Genomic DNA, 23,575 nt, shown 5'->3' with positions numbered 1-23,575 from the left:
TAATGCTGAGATAGAAAATGAAAGTAAAGGATGTCATCCACCTGATGGTACTTTAATTCTCTATATGTCTTGTTGAAAGAAGAAGATGCTAGTGTTGAGGAGTTTGAAGTTGAAGGAAGAAGAAGCCATGAGGATGTTCTGGGCTCCCTCATTCATCCAACAGGAATAGGCATCAGTTGGACATTTACCTCTCGGATGATCTTCTGTTCATTTTTTAGACGAACATTGCTGTTCACGGATAATTTATGGTGTGTTATTTAAACATATTGAGCCAGTAGTGTAAATAAGTTTTGTGATTCTCTGTAATAATCTATTTTTTTCTCAGAACTTAGAATACTACGTGGAAGCCTGGCAGGATCCCAAAATGAAAATGTATGCCTACGTGATAAGGTGAAAGAATTACAGCTGGTGTCCGATTCATTTGTATCAAAAACACAAGAACTACAGAAATCACTCAAAAATGAAAATGAGCTGCAAAACCTTTGTCAAAACCTGGACAACAAAACATTAGGTGAGAATCTACGGTGGGTGCTGCACTGGGATACCATCTTCGCTTTTATATTGTCTAGGGATGTACATGGTCAGCAGTGTTGGTCTGGCCTTTTAGGCAGTCTGCGACTGCAGATAGACCAACCCGAAAGGGAGAATGAGTGTCCCATTTTTGTGGTCCCCGAGGATGAGAGAGGGCGAGAGCGACATTTTACAGTAGGGTCAAATATGACTTGTATTGTAGAATTCGCTACCTGATAACCAAATAATGATCTCATTCTCTATTGTTATTAGAGGTTCAGGAAACAAATACCGAAGATTTCTTTGTGAAACTGTATTTTTGGTGGTAGTGGGCAGTTTCATATTTAGGTTACATTTATTGAGACTTTAGTGTCTTCTTTGTTTAATTATACTTCTCCTTCAAGGGCTACAGGTCTCTTTCCTTTACTGCCGCTTAGAATTTCGGATCACTGTATACAGTATTTATTTATTTACAGTATTCTGTAGTACATCTGTTAGGAGCTAGGTGTGCCTTACAAATAACCAAGAGATGCAGTATCAAAGATAAGACCGATAGCACAAAAAGAATGCAATCAAAGGAAAAATGTGGAGAGGTAGGTTTTTATTAGTTTTCTGAAAGTGAGGCTGGGTTCCAGAGGGGAAACAGTCTTTACAATGCAATTTTTACATTGCAGTACATTTACGTGGCATTCATTACCACACAAGTTTTTACTACGTATAGGCCTTTACCACGCGTGCCTTTACCATGCATTCAAGGAAAGTATCGGGTCTTGGGGGGGCCTCCCCCCAAAAGATAAAACATAAATATATATAAACATATATTTATTTAAACTTACCTTACTAATATTTACCTTAGCTAGAGTAATAATGCGTGGTAATGGCATGTGAGGAAAAAACATATGCATGCTAAAAAAAGTGGGGTAAAAATGCGTTGTAAAGGCATGCAATATTTTTACCTGCTTTGTTCCATCATACAACCTTCCAGAGAATTACTCTCTTAGCAATATGTAAGTGTTCCAAGCCAGGCTCTGCAGACAGAGAGTGTACTTATTTCTAAGCCCACCCTCTCCATCAGAGATGACCAGGGGAACTACAGTATAGGATGGTGTCTTCAGAGGAATGGCCTTATGAGTGAGACATCTACTTTTGAAGAGTATTTTTGATAGGGAGCCTGTGGAGTTTATTCAGCATTGGAGTCATGTGATCATATTTCTTTGAAGAGAAAATCAACCAAGCTGTTGCACGGAAGACTGCCTTGATGGGATAAGAGTAGTCAGGGGAACTCCAAGCAGGAATTGCATTGTACAGGCAGGAGATGATTAGGCAGTGAGGCACGACTCTTAGTTGAGGGGACAGGTTCTTGTTGTGAGGGTTAGAGTTAGGAAACTGTCAATAATGAAGCCTGGTGATTTAACAGCCTTTGAGAAGACTGGAAGATATTTATTAAGAGAGTTCATTCAGTTTTAATGTCTAGAGTGATTAGTATGAATTATTTTTCCTCGAAGGGTGTTGTGCAACAAATCGCAATCCTTTGATTGTTTCATGTAGTACCTTTTTTAATTACCGAAATTCAGTGTTCCTTCCAGCCATGCTTCATGCATTTCACAGTCAATCAAGGGATAGAGGCTTTAAAAGCACATTTATTTTTTTTAGAAAAAAGCTCTGTGGTTCTCTTCTATTCACACATTCCCTTTGGAATAAGACCACCACAATGAGTAACTGTTGTTTAGCCACTATTCATATTTGCTTTCAATTTGGTTAATACATCTTATAATTGGAGTAAAACCATGTGTGGGAGAAATTTGCTAAATTTGCTCTCACAGGTGAAGGTAAAATTCTTTCAAAATCATATTTTAGCTCAAAGTGCATCCTTGTGTCAATTTTTGAAGAAGGAATACATTTTTTGCGCTAAAAAAGTGCATACAAACAAAAGCACCATGAACAACAGACACGCATGTTCTGCTGTTCCAATGGATTCACTGTAAATTTTTACGGCGAATAGCGCATTTGCTGTAAATTAGTACCTTGAATGGTGAATGTAGGAAGTTGGCTCTGTATGTGCTATTTCAAAGTAAGGAATAGCATGCACAGAGTCCAAGGGTTCCCCTTAGAGGTAAAATAGTGGTAAAAATAGATAATACTAATGCTCTATTTTGTGGTAGTGTGGTCGAGCAGTAGGCTTATCCAAGGAGTAGTGTTAAGCATTTGTTGTACATACACATAGACAATAAATGAGGTACACACACTCAGAGACAAATCCAGCCAATAGGTTTTTATATAGAAAAATATCTTTTCTTAGTTTATTTTAAGAACCACAGGTTCAAATTCTACATGTAATAGCTTATTTGAAAGGTATTGCAGGTAAGTACTTTAGGAACTTTAAATCATAAAAATTGCATGTATACTTTTCAAGTTATTCACAAATAGCTATTTTAAAAGTGGACACTTAGTGCAATTTTCACAGTTCCTAGGGGAGGTAAGTATTTGTTAGTTTTACCAGGTAAGTAAGACACTTACAGGGCTTAGTTCTTGGTCCAAGGTAGCCCACCGTTGGGGGTTCCGAGCAACCCCAAAGTCACCACACCAGCAGCTCAGGGCCGGTCAGGTGCAGAGTTCAAAGTGGTGCCCAAAACACATAGGCTAGAATGGAGAGAAGGGGGTGCCCCGGTTCCGGTCTGCTTGCAGGTAGGTACCCGCGTCTTCGGAGGGCAGACCAGGGGGGGTTTTGTAGGGCACCGGGGGGGACACAAGCCCACACAGAAATTTCACCCTCAGCAGCGCGGGGGCGGCCGGGTGCAGTGTAGAAACAAGCGTCGGGTTTGTAATGGAAGTCAATGGGAGATCTAGGGATCTCTTCAGCGCTGCAGGCAGGCAAGGGGGGGGTTCCTCGGGGAAACCTCCACTTGGTCAAGGGAGAGGGACTCCTGGGGGTCACTCCTCCAGTGAAAGTCCGGTCCTTCAGGTCCTGGGGGCTGCGGGTGCAGGGTCTCTCCCAGGTGTCGGGACTTAGGATTCAAAGAGTCGCGGTCAGGGGAAGCCTCGGGATTCCCTCTGCAGGCGGCGCTGTGGGGGCTCAGGGGGGACAGGTTTTTGTACTCACAGTCTTAGAGTAGTCCTGGGGTCCCTCCTGAGGTGTTGGATCGCCACCAGCCGAGTCGGGGTCGCCGGGTGCAGTGTTGCAAGTCTCACGCTTCTTGCGGGGAGCTTGCAGGGTTCTTTAAAGCTGCTGGAAACAAAGTTGCAGCTTTTCTTGGAGCAGGTCCGCTGTCCTCGGGAGTTTCTTGTCTTTTCGAAGCAGGGGCAGTCCTCAGAGGATGTCGAGGTCGCTGGTCCCTTTGGAAGGCGTCGCTGGAGCAGGATCTTTGGAAGGCAGGAGACAGGCCGGGGAGTTTCTGGAGCCAAGGCAGTTGTCGTCTTCTGGTCTTCCGCTGCAGGGGTTTTCAGCTGGGCAGTCCTTCTTCTTGTAGTTGCAGGAATCTGATTTTCTAGGGTTCAGGGTAGCCCTTAAATACTAAATTTAAGGGCGTGTTTAGGTCTGGGGGGTTAGTAGCCAATGGCTACTAGCCCTGAGGGTGGGTACACCCTCTTTGTGCCTCCTCCCAAGGGGAGGGGGTCACAATCCTAACCCTATTGGGGGAATCCTCCATCTGCAAGATGGAGGATTTCTAAAAGTTAGAGTCACCTCAGCTCAGGACACCTTAGGGGCTGTCCTGACTGGCCAGTGACTCCTCCTTGTTTTTCTCATTATTTTCTCCGGCCTTGCCGCCAAAAGTGGGGCATGGCCGGAGGGGGCGGGCAACTCCACTAGCTGGAGTGTCCTGCTGGGTTGGCACAAAGGAGGTGAGCCTTTGAGGCTCACCGCCAGGTGTGACAATTCCTGCCTGGGAGAGGTGTTAGCATCTCCACCCAGTGCAGGCTTTGTTACTGGCCTCAGAGTGACAAAGGCACTCTCCCCATGGGGCCAGCAACATGTCTCGGTTTGTGGCAGGCTGCTAAAACTAGTCAGCCTACACAGATAGTCGGTTAAGTTTCAGGGGGCGCCTCTAAGGTGCCCTCTGTGGTGTATTTTACAATAAAATGTACACTGGCATCAGTGTGCATTTATTGTGCTGAGAAGTTTGATACCAAACTTCCCAGTTTTCAGTGTAGCCATTATGGTGCTGTGGAGTTCGTGTTTGACAGACTCCCAGACCATATACTCTTATGGCTACCCTGCACTTACAATGTCTAAGGTTTTGTTTAGACACTGTAGGGGTACCATGCTCATGCACTGGTACCCTCACCTATGGTATAGTGCACCCTGCCTTAGGGCTGTAAGGCCTGCTAGAGGGGTGTCTTACCTATACTGCATAGGCAGTGAGAGGCTGGCATGGCACCCTGAGGGGAGTGCCATGTCGACTTACTCGTTTTGTCCTCACTAGCACACACAAGCTGGCAAGCAGTGTGTCTGTGCTGAGTGAGAGGTCTCCAGGGTGGCATAAGACATGCTGCAGCCCTTAGAGACCTTCCTTGGTATCAGGGCCCTTGGTACTAGAAGTACCAGTTACAAGGGACTTATCTGGATGCCAGGGTCTGCCAATTGTGGATACAAAAGTACAGGTTAGGGAAAGAACACTGGTGCTGGGGCCTGGTTAGCAGGCCTCAGCACACTTTCAATTGTAAACATAGCATCAGCAAAGGCAAAAAGTCAGGGGGCAACCATGCCAAGGAGGCATTTCCTTACACAACCCCCCCCCAAACGAAAGAGGATGAGACTAACCTTTCCCAAGAGAGTCTTCATTTTCTAAGTGGAAGAACCTGGAAAGGCCATCTGCATTGGCATGGGCAGTCCCAGGTCTGTGTTCCACTATAAAGTCCATTCCCTGTAGGGAGATGGACCACCTCAACAGTTTAGGATTTTCACCTTTCATTTGCATCAGCCATTTGAGAGGTCTGTGGTCAGTTTGAACTAGGAAGTGAGTCCCAAAGAGGTATGGTCTCAGCTTCTTCAGGGACCAAACCACAGCAAAGGCCTCCCTCTCAATGGCACTCCAACGCTGCTCCCTGGGGAGTAACCTCCTGCTAATGAAAGCAACAGGCTGGTCAAGGCCATCATCATTTGTTTGGGACAAAACTGCCCCTATCCCATGTTCAGAGGCATCAGTCTGCACAATGAACTGCTTAGAATAATCTGGAGCTTTTAGAACTGGTGCTGAGCACATTGCCTGTTTCAGGGTGTCAAAGGCCTGTTGGCATTCCACAGTCCAGTTTACTTTCTTGGGCATTTTCTTGGAGGTGAGTTCAGTGAGGGCTGTCACAATGGATCCATATCCCTTCACAAACCTCCTGTAATACCCAGTCAAGCCAAGGAATGCCCTGACTTGAGTCTGGGTTTTTGGAGCTACCCAGTCCAGAATAGTCTGGATCTTGGGTTGGAGTGGCTGAACTTGGCCTCCACCTACAAGGTGGCCCAAGTAAACCACAGTTCCCTGCCCTATCTGGCATTTGGATGCCTTGATAGAGAGGCCTGCAGATTGCAGAGCCTTCAAAACCTTCCTCAGGTGGACCAGGTGATCCTGCCAGGTGGAGCTAAAGACAGCAATATCATCAAGATAAGCTGTGCTAAAGGACTCCAAGCCAGCAAGGACTTGATTCACCAACCTTTGGAAGGTGGCAGGGGCATTCTTTAAACCAAAGGGCATAACAGTAAACTGATAATGCCCATCAGGTGTGGAGAATGCTGTCTTTTCTTTTGCTCCAGGTGCCATTTTTATTTGCCAGTACCCTGCTGTCAAGTCAAAGGTACTTAGGAATTTGGCAGCACCTAATTTGTCTATGAGCTCATCAGCTCTTGGAATTGGATGAGCATCTGTCTTGGTGACAGAATTGAGCCCTCTGTAGTCCACACAAAACCTCATCTCTTTCTTTCCATCTTTGGTGTGAGGTTTGGGGACTAAGACCACTGGGCTAGCCCAGGGGCTGTCAGAGCGCTCAATTACTCCCAATTCCAGCATCTTGTGGACTTCCACCTTGATGCTTTCTTTAACATGGTCAGATTGTCTAAAGATTTTGTTCTTGACAGGCATGCTGTCCCCTGTGTCCACATCATGGGTACACAGGTGTGTCTGACCAGGGGTTAAGGAGAAGAGTTCAGGAAACTGTTGTAGGACTCTCCTACAATCAGCTTGCTGTTGGCCAGAGAGGGTGTCTGAGTAGATCACTCCATCTACTGTCCCATCTTTTGGGTCTGATGACAGAAGATCAGGGAGAGGTTCACTCTCTGCCTCCTGATCCTCATCTGTTACCATCAACAGATTGACATCAGCCCTGTCGTGGAAGAGCTTAAGGCGGTTTACATGGATCACCCTCTTGGGGCTCCTGCTTGTGCCCAGGTCCACCAAGTAGGTGACCTGACTCTTCCTCTCTAGTACTGGGTAAGGGCCACTCCATTTGTCCTGGAGTGCCCTGGGAGCCACAGGCTCCAGAACCCAGACTTTCTGCCCTGGTTGGAACTCAACCAGTGCAGCCTTTTGGTCATACCAAAACTTCTGGAGCTGTTGGCTGGCCTCAAGGTTTTTGGTTGCCTTTTCCATGTACTCTGCCATTCGAGAGCGAAGGCCAAGTACATAGTCCACTATGTCCTGTTTAGGCTCATGGAGAGGTCTCTCCCAGCCTTCTTTAACAAGGGCAAGTGGTCCCCTTACAGGATGACCAAACAGAAGTTCAAAGGGTGAGAATCCTACTCCCTTCTGTGGCACCTCTCTGTAAGCGAAAAGCAGACATGGCAAGAGGACATCCCATCTCCTTTTGAGCTTTTCTGGGAGCCCCATGATCATGCCTTTTAATGTCTTGTTGAATCTCTCGACCAAGCCATTAGTTTGTGGATGGTATGGTGTAGTGAATTTATAAGTCACTCCACACTCATTCCACATGTGCTTTAGGTATGCTGACATGAAGTTGGTACCTCTGTCAGACACCACCTCCTTAGGGAAACCCACTCTGGTAAAGATACCAATGAGGGCCTTGGCTACTGCAGGGGCAGTAGTCGACCTAAGGGGAATAGCTTCAGGATACCTGGTAGCATGATCCACTACTACCAGGATATACATATTTCCTGAGGCTGTGGGAGGTTCCAGTGGACCAACTATGTCCACACCCACTCTTTCAAAGGGCACCCCCACCACTGGAAGTGGAATGAGGGGGGCCTTTGGATGCCCACCTGTCTTACCACTGGCTTGACAGGTGGGGCAGGAGAGGCAAAACTCCTTAACCATGTTGGACATATTGGGCCAGTAGAAGTGGTTGACTAACCTCTCCCACGTCTTGGTTTGTCCCAAATGTCCAGCAAGGGGAATGTCATGGGCCAATGTTAGGATGAACTTCCTGAACAGCTGAGGCACTACCACTCTCCTAGTGGCACCAGGTTTGGGGTCTCTGGCCTCAGTGTACAGGAGTCCATCTTCCCAATAGACCCTATGTGTTCCATTTTTCTTGCCTTTGGACTCTTCAGCAGCTTGCTGCCTAAGGCCTTCAAGAGAGGGACAGGTTTCTTGTCCCTTACACAGCTCCTCCCTTGAGGGTCCCCCTGGGCCCAAGAGCTCAACCTGATAAGGTTCAAGCTCCAAAGGCTCAGTTCCCTCAGAGGGCAGAACTTCTTCCTGAGAAGAGAGGTTCCCTTTCTTTTGCTGTGTTGCAGTTGGTTTCCCAACTGACTTTCCTTTCCTCTTGGTAGGCTGGGCCATTCTTCCAGACTCCAGCTCTACTTGTTCACCCTGTGCCTTGCACTGTGCTCTTGTTTTCACACACACCAGTTCAGGGATACCCAGCATTGCTGCATGGGTTTTTAGTTCTACCTCAGCCCATGCTGAGGACTCCAGGTCATTTCCAAGCAGACAGTCCACTGGGATATTTGAGGAGACCACCACCTGTTTCAGGCCATTGACCCCTCCCCATTCTAAAGTAACCATTGCCATGGGATGTACTTTTCTCTGATTGTCAGCGTTGGTGACTGTGTAAGTTTTTCCAGTCAGGTATTGGCCAGGGGAAACCAGTTTCTCTGTCACCATGGTGACACTGGCACCTGTATCCCTCAGGCCCTCTATTCTAGTCCCATTAATTAAGAGTTGCTGTCTGTATTTTTGCATGTTAGGCGGCCAGACAGCTAGTGTGGCTAAATCCACCCCACCCTCAGAAACTAGAATAGCTTCAGTGTGGACCCTGATTTGCTCTGGGCACACTGTTGATCCCACTTGGAGACTAGCCATACCAGTGTTACCTGGATGGGAGTTTGGAGTGGAACCTTTCTTGGGACAGGCCTTGTCTCCAGTTTGGTGTCCATGCTGTTTACAGCTATGACACCAGGCCTTTTTGGGATCAAAGTTTTTACCCTTGTACCCATTGTTTTGTGAAGAGGCTCTGGGCCCACCCTCCTGTGCAGGTTTTTGGGGGCCTGTAGAAGACTCTTTACTATTTTTAGTTTTGGTTGTCTCATCACCCTTCCCCTGGGGAGTCTTTGTGACCCCTTTCTTTTGGTCACCCCCTGTTGAAGTCTTGGACACCCTTGTCTTGACCCAATGGTCCGCCTTCTTTCCCAATTCTTGGGGAGAAATTGGTCCTAGGTCTACCAGATGCTGATGCAGTTTATCATTGAAACAATTACTCAATAGGTGTTCTTTCACAAATAAATTGTACAGCCCATCATAATTACTTACACCACTGCCTTGAATCCAACCATCTAGTGTTTTCACTGAGTAGTCTACAAAGTCAACCCAGGTCTGGCTCGAGGATTTTTGAGCCCCCCTGAATCTAATCCTATACTCCTCAGTGGAGAATCCAAAGCCCTCAATCAGGGTACCCTTCATGAGGTCATAAGATTCTGCATCTTGTCCAGAGAGTGTGAGGAGTCTATCCCTACACTTTCCTGTGAACATTTCCCAAAGGAGAGCACCCCAGTGAGATCTGTTCACTTTTCTGGTTACACAAGCCCTCTCAAAAGCTGTGAACCATTTGGTGATGTCATCACCATCTTCATATTTAGTTACAATCCCTTTAGGGATTTTCAACATGTCAGGAGAATCTCTGACCCTATTTATGTTGCTGCCACCATTGATGGGTCCTAGGCCCATCTCTTGTCTTTCCCTCTCTATGGCTAGGATCTGTCTTTCCAAAGCCAATCTTTTGGCCATCCTGGCTAACTGGATGTCCTCTTCACTGGGGCTATCCTCAGTGATTTCAGAGGTGTTGGTCTCTCCTGTGAGGGAACCAGCATCTCTGACTATTATTTTTGGAGTCAGGGTTTGAGGGACCCTGTTCTCCCTAGATAGGACTGGTAGGGGGGAATTGTCCTCCAAGTCACTATCCTCTTCCTCTGAGTTGCCACCCTCAGAGGGGTTGGCCTTTTCAAACTCTGCCAAAAGCTCCTGGAGCTGTATTTTGGTAGGTTTGGGGCCCATTGTTATTTTCTTTATTTTACAGAGTGACCTTAGCTCCCTCATCTTAAGATGGAGGTAAGGTGTGGTGTCGAGTTCCACCACAGTCACATCTGTGCTAGACATTTTGCTTCTAAAAGTTGGAATACTTTTTAAGAATCTACAACTGGTTCTAGAATCTAATTCAAACTTTTACAAACTTTTAAACTCTAAAAGAAATGCTAAACAGGATCTAACACAAGGCCCTAGCAGGTCTTTTAAGAATTTAGAAAACTTTTCAAATTGCAAAAATCAATTTCTAATGACAATTTTGGAATTTGTCGTGTGATCAGGTATTGGCTGAGTAGTCCAGCAAATGCAAAGTCTTGTACCCCACCGCTGATCCACCAATGTAGGAAGTTGGCTCTGTATGTGCTATTTCAAAGTAAGGAATAGCATGCACAGAGTCCAAGGGTTCCCCTTAGAGGTAAAATAGTGGTAAAAATAGATAATACTAATGCTCTATTTTGTGGTAGTGTGGTCGAGCAGTAGGCTTATCCAAGGAGTAGTGTTAAGCATTTGTTGTACATACACATAGACAATAAATGAGGTACACACACTCAGAGACAAATCCAGCCAATAGGTTTTTATATAGAAAAATATCTTTTCTTAGTTTATTTTAAGAACCACAGGTTCAAATTCTACATGTAATAGCTTATTTGAAAGGTATTGCAGGTAAGTACTTTAGGAACTTTAAATCATAAAAATTGCATGTATACTTTTCAAGTTATTCACAAATAGCTATTTTAAAAGTGGACACTTAGTGCAATTTTCACAGTTCCTAGGGGAGGTAAGTATTTGTTAGTTTTACCAGGTAAGTAAGACACTTACAGGGCTTAGTTCTTGGTCCAAGGTAGCCCACCGTTGGGGGTTCCGAGCAACCCCAAAGTCACCACACCAGCAGCTCAGGGCCGGTCAGGTGCAGAGTTCAAAGTGGTGCCCAAAACACATAGGCTAGAATGGAGAGAAGGGGGTGCCCCGGTTCCGGTCTGCTTGCAGGTAGGTACCCGCGTCTTCGGAGGGCAGACCAGGGGGGGTTTTGTAGGGCACCGGGGGGGACACAAGCCCACACAGAAATTTCACCCTCAGCAGCGCGGGGGCGGCCGGGTGCAGTGTAGAAACAAGCGTCGGGTTTGTAATGGAAGTCAATGGGAGATCTAGGGATCTCTTCAGCGCTGCAGGCAGGCAAGGGGGGGGTTCCTCGGGGAAACCTCCACTTGGTCAAGGGAGAGGGACTCCTGGGGGTCACTCCTCCAGTGAAAGTCCGGTCCTTCAGGTCCTGGGGGCTGCGGGTGCAGGGTCTCTCCCAGGTGTCGGGACTTAGGATTCAAAGAGTCGCGGTCAGGGGAAGCCTCGGGATTCCCTCTGCAGGCGGCGCTGTGGGGGCTCAGGGGGGACAGGTTTTTGTACTCACAGTCTTAGAGTAGTCCTGGGGTCCCTCCTGAGGTGTTGGATCGCCACCAGCCGAGTCGGGGTCGCCGGGTGCAGTGTTGCAAGTCTCACGCTTCTTGCGGGGAGCTTGCAGGGTTCTTTAAAGCTGCTGGAAACAAAGTTGCAGCTTTTCTTGGAGCAGGTCCGCTGTCCTCGGGAGTTTCTTGTCTTTTCGAAGCAGGGGCAGTCCTCAGAGGATGTCGAGGTCGCTGGTCCCTTTGGAAGGCGTCGCTGGAGCAGGATCTTTGGAAGGCAGGAGACAGGCCGGGGAGTTTCTGGAGCCAAGGCAGTTGTCGTCTTCTGGTCTTCCGCTGCAGGGGTTTTCAGCTGGGCAGTCCTTCTTCTTGTAGTTGCAGGAATCTGATTTTCTAGGGTTCAGGGTAGCCCTTAAATACTAAATTTAAGGGCGTGTTTAGGTCTGGGGGGTTAGTAGCCAATGGCTACTAGCCCTGAGGGTGGGTACACCCTCTTTGTGCCTCCTCCCAAGGGGAGGGGGTCACAATCCTAACCCTATTGGGGGAATCCTCCATCTGCAAGATGGAGGATTTCTAAAAGTTAGAGTCACCTCAGCTCAGGACACCTTAGGGGCTGTCCTGACTGGCCAGTGACTCCTCCTTGTTTTTCTCATTATTTTCTCCGGCCTTGCCGCCAAAAGTGGGGCATGGCCGGAGGGGGCGGGCAACTCCACTAGCTGGAGTGTCCTGCTGGGTTGGCACAAAGGAGGTGAGCCTTTGAGGCTCACCGCCAGGTGTGACAATTCCTGCCTGGGAGAGGTGTTAGCATCTCCACCCAGTGCAGGCTTTGTTACTGGCCTCAGAGTGACAAAGGCACTCTCCCCATGGGGCCAGCAACATGTCTCGGTTTGTGGCAGGCTGCTAAAACTAGTCAGCCTACACAGATAGTCGGTTAAGTTTCAGGGGGCGCCTCTAAGGTGCCCTCTGTGGTGTATTTTACAATAAAATGTACACTGGCATCAGTGTGCATTTATTGTGCTGAGAAGTTTGATACCAAACTTCCCAGTTTTCAGTGTAGCCATTATGGTGCTGTGGAGTTCGTGTTTGACAGACTCCCAGACCATATACTCTTATGGCTACCCTGCACTTACAATGTCTAAGGTTTTGTTTAGACACTGTAGGGGTACCATGCTCATGCACTGGTACCCTCACCTATGGTATAGTGCACCCTGCCTTAGGGCTGTAAGGCCTGCTAGAGGGGTGTCTTACCTATACTGCATAGGCAGTGAGAGGCTGGCATGGCACCCTGAGGGGAGTGCCATGTCGACTTACTCGTTTTGTCCTCACTAGCACACACAAGCTGGCAAGCAGTGTGTCTGTGCTGAGTGAGAGGTCTCCAGGGTGGCATAAGACATGCTGCAGCCCTTAGAGACCTTCCTTGGTATCAGGGCCCTTGGTACTAGAAGTACCAGTTACAAGGGACTTATCTGGATGCCAGGGTCTGCCAATTGTGGATACAAAAGTACAGGTTAGGGAAAGAACACTGGTGCTGGGGCCTGGTTAGCAGGCCTCAGCACACTTTCAATTGTAAACATAGCATCAGCAAAGGCAAAAAGTCAGGGGGCAACCATGCCAAGGAGGCATTTCCTTACAGTGAATAATTACGCAAAGTAGCCTGATGAATGCAACATTTCCGACATTAGACTAATTTCTCTGGCATAACTGGAAATCACTCAGGCCTTATTAAAACCCCATTTTATTGATCAATTTCAATACCTTTCCTGCCATCTCACCAGAACAATAAGCCTCTTCGGTCAAAAGCAATTTTGTTTTTAAAAAACAATGTTGCCCCACTTTCCTTTCAGTTTAAGTGTATGCCCTGGATCTTTCCCTACTTATTTTGTGTTTGTACACTTTATATTTTAGTTTATTTGTATGGTGTACGTGCTGTTCCTTTTTTGTTTAAATATATTTGCCTCTTTTATGCCTGCTTCGCCTCCTTCCTGCGCAGCTTCCTGATTTTTTTTAACGATGTTGTCTGATTCATGAAAATATGCCCTGAAAATCCTTACCTTCAATATCTAGATTCTTAGCACACTACTCATGCTTGTTCTAATCCCTTCTGCAAACATATGCATTTTTAACAAAGGTAGTCGCCTAATTTTCCTGGCAATGTGACATGCAGAATCAAATGCATCTCCTTGTACAGACAGTACCAAATGTAATAGGTTTAGATTTTTGTTTTATAAAGTTTTAGTGTGATCATTTAGAAACTGTGTTTTGTTGTACAGTTTTGTGTGGCTATTTACCCTGCTCACTACAAAATATTAGACTCTAGTTAAGGCTCTCACTCTAGGATGATATAGCATTTATAAAGGCAGAGGAAAGTAGATTTAGTAAGAAGATAGATACCACCTGGCTTCAACCTATTTAGGGTCTGATTTTCCTTTATTTTTATAGGTGGAGACTCTGCAGTTGTAAATATACTACTCATAAAATACCTTTGTGAATACCAAACAATTGTAAACTTACACAAGAGGGTAAGTTTACCTTTGTGGATCAGGCCCTTAGTGTTCGGTATTTACTCTCACATAAGCACTCTGGACTCCATATTGGTACCCCCTTAAAGGCATCCTGCAGATTTCAGCACATCTTAGCCAGAAATGTGATCACATCACCCAAATACATATGGAACTCCACTGACTCCTCGCTGGCCTACCTTATCCTCAAATCCAGCTGCACCATTTCCAAGCCATCATGGCCTGCACCACCGCCTTTCTGGATTACAAGCTCAGCATCTCTAGCGGTTTTCGGCACACCCGCATCCAGGACATCTTCGGACTGGAGACAAAAAAGTGTAACTAAGAGAAAGGAAAGTAACAGGGCTTTGCCATCTATGCACCCAGTATCGGGAACAGCATCCCTGTGTCCATGAAGACCACCCCAACCCTGCTACAATTCAGGAAAGAGTTAAAGACTTACCTCCTTAAAGAACCTTCTATCATTATGCAGTAATCACTTATAACCCTTCTACCTCTTAAATCATTTGTTGGCTGTATGCTTGCCTTTGACCTTATACAGCTCTAAACTGCCTTTGGCTAGGAACACACAATACAAATACCACATACATACCATAACAGTTTTGTATAAAAACATGAAGAACATACAAGAAAAAGAAACCTGAAGAAAAACTATGGATTAGGACATAAGTCTTCAAACTGTAATGCGCACTGGGGCCTCCCCCGCCTCCCTAGCTGGGGGTTGGGTGCGGGGGAATGTGACTGCATTCCCAGGGGGGTGCAAATGCGTCCATAAGGACTTGTAAATTAATATGCCCTGGAACCGCGACCTTGGTTGTTTGGTGTTTTCCACGCTCTTTCATTTATATGCAGAGGATGAAGTGCCTAAAAAAGTGTAAAACTGTGAAGTGTGAATCCTAAATGCTCTGGGAGCAATGTCATTCGGTGGAATAGCAGAGTCAAAGATGTGACTAAAAAAACAACATTTTCAGTAACTAGTTGGTTATTATTTTCACCACCAGGTAACTGCACATAATACAAAAACACTAAAACCTTAAATAAAAAAATAAACTAAAAGTTAAACTAATCAGTAGAAAATGTACTTTTTGACATGAAACCACAGTTAGCTAATGCAATCAGTGCAGGTGTCTGTGAGTGACCAAAAAGTCAGAGAATTGAATCCTAGTTGACTCAATGGAGAACTGTGACAGTGAATTTATAGTGCTAAGAGTTCTCAGTTTCTGTCAAAAAGCACTGTGCATATGTGAATTGTTGTTTATATCCATATATTTTGTTAACAGTAATGAGACTATATCTAGAAGATTTTTACAAGTGTCCATTAAAAGGACGCACTCCAGTACTCCACTGGTAACACCTTTACATTACCTATCAAGAAGAATAAAACTTTGATACTCCAAGTGACTCCATCAGTTAAAGCCTATAAATAAAAGCTCCTAAGCATCCTTTATGTCTGGTACCTAACCAGTTGCACAGGGTCAAGCAGTATGAAGGGCTTAATAAACCCAGGGCCGCTGGAATTTTGTGGCAGGGGAGGAATAACCTATCCATGAAGAAAAGGAAAATTACGTAACGTAATGCAGCATGGTTTGTAATAGTATTACTTCATTATTGTTTTATTTTTTACATTTGTTAACACTGTCTATGCATATGTTTCACCTCATTAGAACCAGTTTAACACAAAAAAATACAGCAATAATCAACAGAAAGGTGACTAGTCAACCTGTGCAAAGGGTCTTTTACTGTGCAACATACCACTGTGTTTTTTGTAACTTTTGATCCATTTGAGCTGGAACCAATATTTTGTGTAAAATCTATAGATCATGCAGCAGATGATGGATTATGTGGCAAATCCATAATTATGCAGAAAACAACGTGGCCACAATGAAGCATAATGGAGTTTTCTTAGCTTTAGTGAAAGAAAGTCTTGATTTTATTAAAGACACGGAGGCGAGTATTAAGCCATCTTCTCTTGCTTTAATTTAAACAGCAGCCAAGAAAAAACGTCTTGACTGAGAGCAACAAGTCCTCTTTTCTTGCAGAGCATTTAATAGACTCTGAATAATGGAAAAATTGAAATCAAAATAATACAGCCCAACACAATGGAGAAAACAGCTTCTAGACGATAGATAACACTGAAAATCTTTTAATTGATGTCTGGAGACAGCATGATATTATGGAACCCTTGAAAGAAGGACTGCTTGTGGACCTTTCTTGTTAGACCAGCAGGAGCGTTGAACTGGAGAGGAAGATGCCTTTTAGAACGTCTGGTTAGGAGTTGCAGTTGTACCTGATGAAACAAAGGGAGGGTTAAAGAAAGTGGAGGGATAATACTCGCCTCCGTGTCTTTAATAAAATCAAGACTTTTTTCATTAAAGCTAAGAAAATCTCCATTTTATTACAATACACGGAGGCTCCTATTATGCTAGTTCAAAGCATAGAAATTAACGAACTGGCCATGTGAGAGACCAGTTTACAATAAAACGTTCTTTAAGTTGAGACATTTGACCAATCGGACGATTTGAGAATGTCAGCTAAACTCAATCCTGCCCAAGAGGCCTTGGATGGCATAGCTCCTCTAGTGGAATGAGTCCCAAAAACAGAAATGTCAATCCCTGCCAAATTCATAATCCATTTTACCCAACAGACCAGAGTAGTGGAAGAGACAGGGTTATGCGGGGACCTAAAAGAGACGAGGAGTTGAGTTTCAGATTACTTTCTCAAATCATTGGTTCGTGAAATATACTCTTTCAAACAACTTCCCACACATAAATTTGGATGATCCGGAAAATATGGATAAAACACCAACATCAGATTAGTTTTTGTTCTTTTTGGTACCTGAAAGAAAACACCTGCAGCAGTATACTGCACGGAGGTCACATCTAAAGCTCTAACATCCGAAATACATTTCAAAGAAACTAAACAAAGAAGGATAGTAAGCTTAGCAGAAAGGAATTCGAGGGATAAAAGAGAATTAGGTGATTGTGAAAGTAAAAATTGCTAAATGACATTAACATCCCATATAGCGTTGTACTTAGGCAAAGGAGGCTTAGCAAAACGTACTCCCTTTAAAAGGCGACATATTAAAGGATGTTCTCCGACCTGTTTATTGTTAACTCGAAACATGTTCAGCGGAAATTGCAGACCTATACATCTTAACAGTTCTATATGCTCTACCCCGAGCTTCCAGAGAGGCTGAGAAATTAACAATCAGAACTACATCTGCAGAAAAGGGATCTGCACCCCTGACTAAACACCAATTATGCCAAGCTGACCAGGCTGACTTGTAAGCCTTGGTTGTTCCGGGAGCCCAGGCATGGCGAATGAAGTTTGCAGCCTCTTGCAAAATTCCTGGGGTTCTCCAGGAATACCCAAAACCATCCATGCCACCAGTTGAAGAGAATGATTGATTATTAGATCGTGAGGCCTTCCCATTGGATTCAACAGGAGGGAGGGAAAATGAGGAAGGAGAATTGGGAAGTCTATTAACAACTCTAGAGCTGAGGGGAACCATGGTTAACCCTGCCAAAAGGGAGTGATTAACAGAATCTTTGTGGATTGGCGTTGGATGTGCGCTAAGACTCTGGAAATCCTAATGAGAGGAGGTAATGCATAATTCGTTTGATTAGACCAGTCCTGTTGAAAAGCGTTAGTAGCTAACGCCTGAGGGTCCGGTCTCCAGCTGTAGAACTGATGGAGCTGAGAATTCAAACGAGAGGCAAAGAGGTCGACAGAGAAAGGACTGAATCTGGAAGAAAGATTTCTGAAAACTGAAGGGTGAAGATGGCAATCGCTGGATTCCTGAAGATATCTGGAACACCAATCTGCGATCGTATTCAAGTTTCCCGGAAGGTATTCAACTTGAAGGGAAATCTGATTTTGGAGACAAAACTCCCATAGACTCTTTGCTAACTCGGCCAGAGGTTTTGACCGTGTGCCTCCTAGATGATTTATATATCGGACTGCTGAGAGATTGTCCATCCGGAGGAGAATAGAACAACTTACCTTATCTTTGGCAAACGTTTGGATCGCAAAGGAACCTGCAAGAATCTCTAAACAATTTATATGCAACGACAGCTCCTCTTTTGACCATAGACCTCCAGTGGAGAACTGACCACATCTTGCGCCCCAACCAGTCCGACTTGCATTGGATTGTAAGACAAGATCCGGTGCTGTAGAGAAAATTGCTCTGCCGTTCCAGGCGTCTAGATGATCGAGCCACCATTGGAGTTCGACACGAGAATTGTTATCCAGAGAGACCAAGAACTCGTACCCAAAACCTCTGCAAAGATGTTACATTTTTAATCTTTGGAGCGCCCGGTAATGAAGGGGACTTGGAAATATAGCTTGGATAGACGAAGCTAGAAGACCTATTTATGCAAACTAGACATTTGATTGTAAGCTGTGCCTTGTTCAAAACCAATAGGATTTATTTCCTTATGTGAGAAATCTTCTGGGTTGAAAGGTGAAGGATGGCTTTAACAGAGTCTATGAGGAAACCTAGAAACTCTATCTGACGAGAAGGAATGAGATTGGACTTTTCTTTGTTTATGAGAAAACCTAGGCTTTGGAGGAGAGAAGCAAAATTCTCTAATTGTGAGAATGGACCTGTCCTGGTGTAAAATGAGAAAATCGTCTAAATAAACCATAATCCTGACACCTTGAGCTCTCATGTGTGTTACCACTGGCTTCAGCACCTTGGTAAAACACCATGAAGCTGAAAAGACGGAAGGGGAGGCATTTGAATTGGAAGAATTGGTCCTTCCATTGAAACTGAAGAAATTTCCTGAAAGATTGATGAATTGGAATGGAAAGATACGCATCTAGGAGATCTACACGAACCATCCAATCGTTTTCCAATAACGAGTCCCGAAGATGGAGAATAGTTTCCATCTTGAAATGATGGTATACTACAAACCTGTTGAAAAGCTTCAAATTTATCACAGGGCGATATTATTTTGTTCTTTTTTTGGACTAGAAATAAAGTCCTGACAAAACCTAAAGGAGTGTAAGGGAGTGACTCTCTTGAGAGAGAAGTTCCTCTTGATCTTTGGAAAAAAACAAAGGTTTTGGCTGACAATGTTGGGCCGGAGTGGAATAGAGCTCTATGCAATAACCTGACACAGTTAACATCTGCCAATTTGTTAGAAACAAAGCTGTCCGTCCTCCCACCAACAATGGATTAGAAGACTGATCTCTTACCTGAGTTTCGGAAGCCTCTAGATCTGTAGCCACGTATGAATGAGCGATTCCTCTGGGGATAAAACTGTGGCTTAAACTCTTGTTGATATGTAGTGGAGCCTCTGGTTTGATTGACTGCACTTCTGTGGGCAAAGCGACTCCTGCCTTTGCCGGCCCTGCCAAAAACACAAGAATGGAAAATCTTTTGCATGGACGATTGCGCCTTGTCAATGGATGCCAAGGTGGCCACATATTTACTGAGCTCCTTAATGAAGGAATCACCAAAAAGCAAACCATTAGCTTCCTGTCCCATTTATTTGGCAGTGAGATTACTCAATATCGGGTCAATTTTTAATAGGAGACTCTTCCGTCTTTCCTGTGCCATGGAAGCGTTAGTGTTACCTAGGAGACAAATCGCCCTTTGGGCCCAATTAGATAAAATAACCGGGTCGACTTTGGTACCCTCCATTCTGGCCTCTTCCGCCAAATCCAAAATTCTTGTCAATGGACCAGAAAGATCCAATAATCTCACCTGACAATTAGTCCAAGCCCTGTCCACACCTTTTTTGGGATCCTTGCCAAATTTTGTGAAGAACATTAGCATGTTAGGTTCAATCACTGGAGTGGCTGTGACATTATTGGAAAGGGAAGGTCTGGGACATTCAGATTTTAATCTATTACGCGCCAGTTTGTGCAACGGCTGGTGTAATTTATTGGAGACGTATGTAGCAACATGCTCACAGGGAGTCCACTCAGTGGAATTTGGGTGACGGATAAGTGCAGGATCAAACATCGGTTGACCTGAGAAATCTAATATGGATTCATTAGCATTAATAGTTTTTTATGACTCTCCCAGTTCGTTAAGAGAAGTTTTACACCTCTTCTCCTCAGGCCCTGACCAGATCATTATGTCTGGATCATCCTTATCCATATCTGAGTCACCCATATCATCATCTGTATCTCCCAAGTGAGAAATGTGAATGGGAAAGGAAAGACTAGTGGACGTACCTGGTTCAGAAAAGTACATTTTTGCAGGAGAGTCTGTATTAAGGGCCATATTGTCTGCCCTTCATTTTTTGGGCTTTTTGGAACCTTGGAAACATCGAAGGTCAATAGTTTCTTGACTGAGGCCTCAAAGGACTTAGAAAAATCACAAATAGAACTAGAGACAGCTTTTTGGACTGAGTCCTTAATAAAAGAATCTAAATTGTCCTTAACATTTTGAGCCTCTTCATCTTCAGTGAAATTTTCCATCATAAATAACTTAAAAAATAACTTAAAATAAAAATATGCAGAAAGAAAAAATAATTTAAGGGAAAAAATGAATTGTTTTAAGGTTAAAAAAGCTCTCCAGAGACCCACACAGAAAGGAACACTAAACCTGACTAGAAAGGGTTAATTATTTCCCTTCGAGGAGGAATGAGGAAGTGAAACTAAAGAAACAAATGTTTGTTGGAGTTAGGGAGGCGTGGCCGGCTCTCTGGAACAGACGGAGCCTTGCTGGCTTGCAACTGAAATTGGATATTCCTTCAGGGGAGAAGCTGCAAAGTAAACAAAGCGCTGGCCGGCGTGTCAGGAAGCAACTGCCAGTAAGCGCGCTACTGTCTAGGGAAATGACCGTTACGCTGCACGCGGCGAAGGCACTCAACATAGAACATTGGGCAAAAGCATAAAACGATAAATTAGCCCCGGGTGACAGGCAGTATATAACTATAAAACAAAAGTAAAGTTTATAACATGCAAGCACAGTAAAATATGTAAATTGAATACAACGAAAAAGTAGTACTTATCTTGACTGCGAGCAGCAAGAAAAGAGGACTTGTTGCTCTCAGTCAAGACGTTTATACTTACCTGTTATCCTGATTGGTTGGTTCTTCGTGACATATTTTCTGTAGTTTTACAGCTAGGAATGCTTGGAATTGTAGTTTTTTTCTTGGCCTCTGTTTAAATTAAAGCAAGAGAAGATAGCTTAATAGGAGCCTCTGTGTATTGTAATAAAATTCCAGTGACCCTGACTAAATCCCAATTGTAGCTGTGTTACTATCCTTCCTTGCTTGCATGAGCATCCAGTGCATACATGCTGTCTCAGTTTTGCTTTGGGTCACAAAGCAGTGGCCCACAGAAGGGGAAAATTGAAGCATAAGAGTCACTTTACTTTGGGAGTCAGAGAGATAGGAGTGAGGGGAATGGTATTAGACAGGAGCCTGTGTTTATAACAAATGGCAAAAGAAAGAGCCCATTTTGCAATGCAGTAGCTATCATTAGTGAAGCTCTGCCCCTGAGCTCAGCCATGCCCCTCCCACTCTCCCAGTCCTTGCCATAAAGTTTTGGAGGGACTTGGCGGGGAACATCGCTGCTAGCTAGCAAGTCAGCCAGGAGCTCCCTTTTGCAGGATCGATGGAGCTGGATTGGATGACAAAATTAGAAAATAGTACTTGGAAAAAGTTGTAGCAACTAGAAAGCGGTAGTACTCTCTGGCTGGCATCCTTGATGGTGGTGGAAGCTAGCGAGGAAAGCAGACCACATAGCTCCTATTCAGGGAGCTTTGCGCTGTGGAGAGAGACAGCATCCGGCCTCCATAAGGATCAACGAGCCTCAGCACAGATTCCCCTCCAGGGAATTCTAATCAGCGCTAGCACAGGCAGGTGGCTGCTCGAGAACCTATTGAGGACCTCAGCGCTGGTGCTCACAAGAGCTAACTTACCTGAGCACCCTATGAGCTCGACACGAGGGACTGTGGAAGGCAGTAGTGAGTAGTGAGCCTGTTAAGTTGAAGAAAGCCAAAGGAAAAAGGTCAGTGTGCTTTGGTGCAGAACTGGTGGGTGTAGGAGGGGGCAGGTACTCCCTGAGGCATCCTAATGCGACTGTGAAGACATTTGCAAGGGTAAAAGTTGTGTCAAGGAAGCAGTATATGAATAGTGATATGGTTTCAAATACCCTCCTCCCCCACCTCCACTCCCACCGCTGCTATTGCTGACATGGGAACTTCTATAGACAAAAATAAGGATATGTTGAAAACTCAAGGTTCAGCACTGATTTATTAGCTACATTCCCCATTTGAAGCAAAGGAAAATTAAGGAGAATAACTGTGGGTTGGGGCGGGGGGGTGTTAAAATCACTCCCTCTCTAAAATCGTTCAGGTACAGACTATGAAAGAGGCATATAAACCACTTCCTCCCTCACAACCTCATGTCGGTGTTAAACAAACGGACAGGGCAATGGCTACTGGAATGAGGGATTGTCTGTCAGAGACTGCTTGTACAGGAGAGACTATAGGATGGCAACCCTTAAAGTTATGTGGAACAATAACATATTTATTCTGAGAGACAGAAGGGGAGCAGAAAATTTGATGAAACAGATCAAAGTGCAAAATAAGTAATTCAGATGCTTGAGGAGCGGCTCAACAGGGTATACAGAGTAGGGTTCCCCATGGAGGGTGAAGAGAAGGGGGCACTTGTGAATGAGGCAAAAGGGAAGAAGTACTGTGTGGGGAGTACATGGGAGAAAACTAAAAAAAAAACTAATTGGAATCACGTTTGAGGCAGAACACCAAGATACAGATAAGTGGTGGTGGTTGGCTTATAAAACAAGCAGCTATGAGAAAGATACCCGGGAAAATGACAGAACAGGGAGCATCTCATAAGTATTTTATTTTGGAATGTAATGGAATGAAAGGTTAATGGACTTACAGTTAAAAGCAGAAAGAGGAAGATCCTGGAATATCTAAGACAGTCAGATGCACGGGGCAGTGATACTACAGGAGATTCACTCAATGAAGAAAGTGTGTGCAGAAGCCCTTAAGGAGCACAGATGGATTAGGGATTTTGCTTGTACAAACCAAATGGGGTTAATAGAGAAGATTAAGTAATACAGTATATTGTATGCAATTGTGAGTTATATGGTTTTGACATCGATGAACCCAGCCCTCTCCAGGCACTATACTGTCAATTGGTGAACCTCGCATTTTACTGTCAGTTGCTGGAACTCGCAATGCCAATAGTTTTGGGGGGAGACTTTAAGGTTTGACTGGAACCTTCTTGCTATAATTCTACTCTGAGAAATACAGAGAATTCCCCAAAGATGCTAACACAGATCAGACAGTTGATGAATGTCTTGGGATTGTGTGATACATGAAGACAAAGAGGGGTAACTCTAAAAGGTTTACATTTCACAGAAGAACTATGGCCATCTCTCCAGAATAGACTTTTCTCATTTTAAATGGTTGATTGACCAATAGAGTTAAAGGGGTGAGTCACCTTCCCGAGCATCTATCTGACCACTCAGCAACTAAGTTAGACTTACTTTTGCCACTGGACCGGGAAATCCCAAGATGGATGGTAGGTAGAACATTACTGACAAACCAAATGGGACTGCTCTGTTGAAACAGGATACAGCAATGTTCTGTGAAATAGGTGATGGATCTGCCCCCTCATACATAATCTGGGATGCCTTTGATGCATTTATAAGAGGAAGGATTATAAATTTAGCAGCATATAAACACAAGAACATGCGTCTA

The 23,575-nt window shown here is 44.6% G+C and overlaps 1 protein-coding gene across 1 annotated transcript in view; it reads left to right on the top strand.

The window, feature by feature from the left end:
* Window positions 1–23,575, top strand: part of LEKR1 (leucine, glutamate and lysine rich 1) — a 543,246-nt gene that overhangs the window by 348,563 nt on the left and 171,108 nt on the right. The window contains exon 6 of the mRNA XM_069213291.1: window positions 326–511. Coding sequence (XP_069069392.1) covers window positions 326–511 — 186 coding nt within the window. The remainder of the gene's footprint in view (window positions 1–325; window positions 512–23,575) is intronic.

This window comes from Pleurodeles waltl, chromosome 11, assembly GCF_031143425.1.
Source record: "Pleurodeles waltl isolate 20211129_DDA chromosome 11, aPleWal1.hap1.20221129, whole genome shotgun sequence".
NCBI lineage: Eukaryota > Metazoa > Chordata > Amphibia > Caudata > Salamandridae > Pleurodeles > Pleurodeles waltl.
This window is presented reverse-complemented; position numbering and strand designations above follow the sequence as displayed.